This window comes from Protobothrops mucrosquamatus, unplaced genomic scaffold, assembly GCF_001527695.2.
Source record: "Protobothrops mucrosquamatus isolate PMUCROS unplaced genomic scaffold, P.Mucros_1.0 scaffold659, whole genome shotgun sequence".
Classification (NCBI taxonomy): domain Eukaryota; kingdom Metazoa; phylum Chordata; class Lepidosauria; order Squamata; family Viperidae; genus Protobothrops; species Protobothrops mucrosquamatus.
In genome coordinates, this window is record NW_015386948.1 from 2526 (window position 1) to 6551 (window position 4026).

The 4026-nt window shown below is 43.1% G+C and overlaps 1 protein-coding gene across 1 annotated transcript in view; it reads left to right on the forward strand.

Annotated features, from left to right (window-relative positions):
• The window catches only part of LOC114922694 (disintegrin and metalloproteinase domain-containing protein 9-like), a gene marked incomplete at its 5' end in the record, with an annotated part of 11312 nt that overhangs the window by 2519 nt on the left and 4767 nt on the right, over window positions 1-4026 (forward strand). The window contains 3 exons of the mRNA XM_029284498.1: window positions 556-754; window positions 2237-2345; window positions 3520-3703. Coding sequence (XP_029140331.1) covers window positions 556-754; window positions 2237-2345; window positions 3520-3703 — 492 coding nt within the window. The remainder of the gene's footprint in view (window positions 1-555; window positions 755-2236; window positions 2346-3519; window positions 3704-4026) is intronic.

The window sequence follows — 4026 nt, forward strand, 5'->3', positions numbered from 1 at the left end:
AGAATAACAAGTCTGTAAAATCCTTTAACTCTCTTTTTAGCATAAAATATATTAAGATTAAACACAGTAATAATAATATCATATTAATAATTAAAAATAAGGATAAATAAACTGTATAACAACAATAATACTCTAAAATTCACTCAAAGACCAAATGGAACTTTTTGGTCCCATATTTCTTCTCAATATAATCTATCCATCTTCTCCAAACCGAAATATATCTTTCTTGTGAATAATCCTTCACATCAGCGGAAATCTTGGCCATTTCTGCTAAATTTGAGACTTTAAGTGACCATTCTTCTATAGTGGGCAGACGTTCCGTTTTCCAATATTGAGCTACTAGTAGTCTTGCAGCCGACAAGGCCCATCTTTTTTGGCTTGCAGCTTGATTTTTTGCTTTGGTTTTTAAGGTTTCTTCCCCTTAGACCATAATACACCACTTACCACTCACGTGCCATAATATGTGAGAACCCAATGGCACCCTAGTCATCAGCTGGACTCTTTGTAATATAACAGATGTTCCTTGTCCATTTTGTTCTTTATCTCCTTGCCTAGTTTAAGCCAAGAAACACAATATGTAGACGAGCATTAGACAAGCACTGCGACTTTCCTGAGTACTGCAATGGGAGTTCGGCTAGTTGCCCGGCCAATGTTTACGTTCAAAACGGGGTCAGTTGTGCCTCTAACACCGGCTTCTGTTACGGTGGATCCTGTCAATCAGCTGACTTGCATTGCCAGGAGTTCTTTGGATCACGTATGTTGGAACAACTAATTTTGATTCTTTTCTGTCCCCTTAAATGCAACCCCCACTGCCTTTTCCCCTGGGATCGCTTTTTGTCTGCAGAAAAATGGCCCTTTTGTATCACCAGCTTTGAATCAGGTTTCTTTATCCTAATTCTCGGCAAGGATCAATTGCCACTTCTCAACTTGCAGATTATCCCAAATAATGGATCCCAGCATGCCTTGGGGAGAAAGAACGTCTCAGATGCCCATCTCCGTTTGTAGCCTGAAACAAAACGGATTGGAGACTTCTCACATTCTTCACAACCTTGTTTATATCTGAAAAGGGCAGAGAAATTATTTTTTGTTGCAAACTATTTGGAGAGGCAGTGATGTGGGAAGTAGTGTAGAAATTGAGTATGAAATGAATAAAGTCAGTAAATGGGGTATTGATACCGACTTCTGGTTGTAAACGCAACTCCTCCTCATCCCTCAAAAGAGAACGCTCTCATCCTCCTTTTCCTTTTAAAATAAATATGCATTTTGGGAAGTTGGCCGCCATGTGTCCCTGCCCTCTGCCCTTTCCACAGTCTCTGCGGAAGCAACTCAACAATGGCATCTGTGCAGCGGGTACTTTTTTTGCAAAGTGTTTTGTAATCAAAGGCAATTTTCTCCTGCCTTCGTCTTTTGTTCTCTTTCTCCCTTCTCTCTCCCACCCTTCAAAAAAGCTATGGGGTTCACCAGAAAAACTATTTTTGTCCCAATGCTAACACACTCTCTCTGGCCGATATGTCCCCACCCAGGGGTAGGCAGCCTTGGCTCTTTTATGACTGGTGGACTTCAACTCCCAGAATTCCTGAGCCAGCGTGGCTCAGCTTGGAAACCTCTCCCTTTCCCCTCAGCATAGCTAGCTCAGGAATTCTGGGAGTTGAAGTCCACGAGTCATAAAAGAGCCCAGGTTGCCTACCCCTGGTCTAGTGCAGTGTTTCTCAATCTTGGCCGCTTGAAGATGTGTGGACTTCAACTCCCAGAATTCCTGAGCCAGCATGGGGGAACTATGGCCCCTTCATGACTCATGGACTTCAATTCCCAGAATTCCTGAGCCAGCATGAGGGAAACTTTGTCTCCTTCATGACTCGTGGACTTCAACTCCCAGAATTCCTGAGCCAGCATGAGGGAAACTTTGGCCCCTTCATGACTCGTGGACTTCAACTCCCAGAATTCCTGAGCCAGCATGAGGAAAACTTTGTCCCCTTCATGACTCGTGGACTTCAACTCCCAGAATTCCTGAGCCAGCATGGCTCAGCTTGGAAACCTCTCCCTTTCCCCTCAGCATGGCTGGCTCAGGAATTCTGGGAGTTGAAGTCCACGAGTCATAAAAGAGCCAAGATTGCCTACCCCTGTATAACAGCTTATTTGATAGGAGTGAATGCGAACCGATTGAAATAAAAACAAAGAAAACCCAATGGTCATATCCTGATATAAGTTATTTTTGCTCTTCTAACCAAACGTCTAGGGTCAAGAAACGCTCCGCAAGTATGTTACGAAGCAGTGAACAGCCAGGCTGATAGATTTGGGCACTGCGGCTTTGATCTCAAAAGGAAATTTAAGACTTGCTCTTTTCGGTATGCGATTAGGCAATAAAGAATAAGTTGAAATGTTGTGTTTTGGGGAGAGGTGCTATTGGAGGGAATGAGATTTGACCCCTGGCCTGAGTTTTAGATAGATAACCTTTTATTGTCATTTTTTTCCCCTGTGGGCACCATGGCACACATTAAAAATGTGCTGGATAAGTGAATGATTCTTTCTGAAGCTGCAGTTGTGTAGAAACAGAAGGGAGCAGTATTAACTGTATAGAATAAAGCTAGAGAGAATTGTTGAGTTGCCGTAGGTCAAACGATCCTCAGAGAAGAGTCCAAAACAGTCAAGAGAGCTAGAATTGTCACCTCCAACCTTTGCCACCAAGGCTATCAGGAAACCTTCTATATATCCATTTTGCTGGAAAGGTGGAAGGAAAAAAATTAGGAACGAAAGTCTGGAATATAGACCTACATAAATAGGCCTTGGTTTCAATGGACTGCAGTATACAAATCTCTCTATGTGGGACTTCATTCTTCTCTGCGGTAACCAAACAAGGAAATGCAGTTTTTGAGTCTTCTGCTAAGTAAGCCCGGGCCTGTATAAAGGATTAAATTGGGAGAGGCCAACTTAGTTCAAAGCCAGGCCTAAAATGAACAGAAGTATTTGCTATAAATGGTGGGGATGGGGGAAAAAGGACCAAACTTGCCTTGTGATGTGACAAGTCAAAGCCTGCCATTTATACGTGTACCTTGACTTTGGACACAAATGCGTAAATTGTGGGGTTTTCATTGTGTCACAATGCGTGTCTTCTCATTTGCTCCCCTGTAGATGGTTGAGGATGTTTGGGCTAGGAAATCAAGAGCAGAACAGTGCTGGTCTGGTGGGTTGGAGAGATTTTAATGCACACTGTATGATTTCCTCTTCTCTTCTCTTCTCTTCTCTTCTCTTCTCTTCTCTTCTCTTCTCTTCTCTTCTCTTCTCTTCTCTTCTCTTCTCTTCTCTTCTCTTCTCTTCTCTTCTCTTCCCTTCCCTTCCCTTCTCTCTTCTCTCTTCCTCCCCTCTGCTCCCCTCCCCTCCCCTCCCTTCACTCTACTCTACTCTACTCTACTCTACTCTACTCTACTCTACTCTACTCTACTCTACTCTACTCTACTCTACTCTACTCTACTCTACTCTGTACTCTCTCCCTTCATCTTCACCTCACCTCACTTTTTACAGGGATATCAGATGTGGAAAGTTAATTTGCACATATCCCTACGACGCTCCTTTTACTAAAATTAATGTTCCCGTCTTGTATATACCGGTGAAGAATGTTGTCTGTGTGTCATTGGACCTTAAACATCGAGAAGGTACACCCGACCCTATGTTGGTGAAAGACGGTACAAAATGTGGACTTGGTAAGGTAAGAAAAACAACCCGGAACAGTGATGCTCTATAGGACATGCAGTCCTCGACTTACAACCTCAACTCAGCCCAAAATTTATGCTGCTGAGCGAGACATTTTTTTAAACTGAATTTTGCCTCCATTTACGACTTTTCTTGCCACAGGTGTTAAGTGAGCCACTGCAGTTGTTAAGTTAGTAGCACGGTTGTTAAGTGAATCTGGTTTCCCTGTTGGCTTTGCGCATCAGAAGGTTGCAAAAGGGGATCACGTGACGCCCCCGGGACTGTCATAAATATGAATCATCTGAATTTTGATCCTGTGACCCTGGGGATGCTGCAATG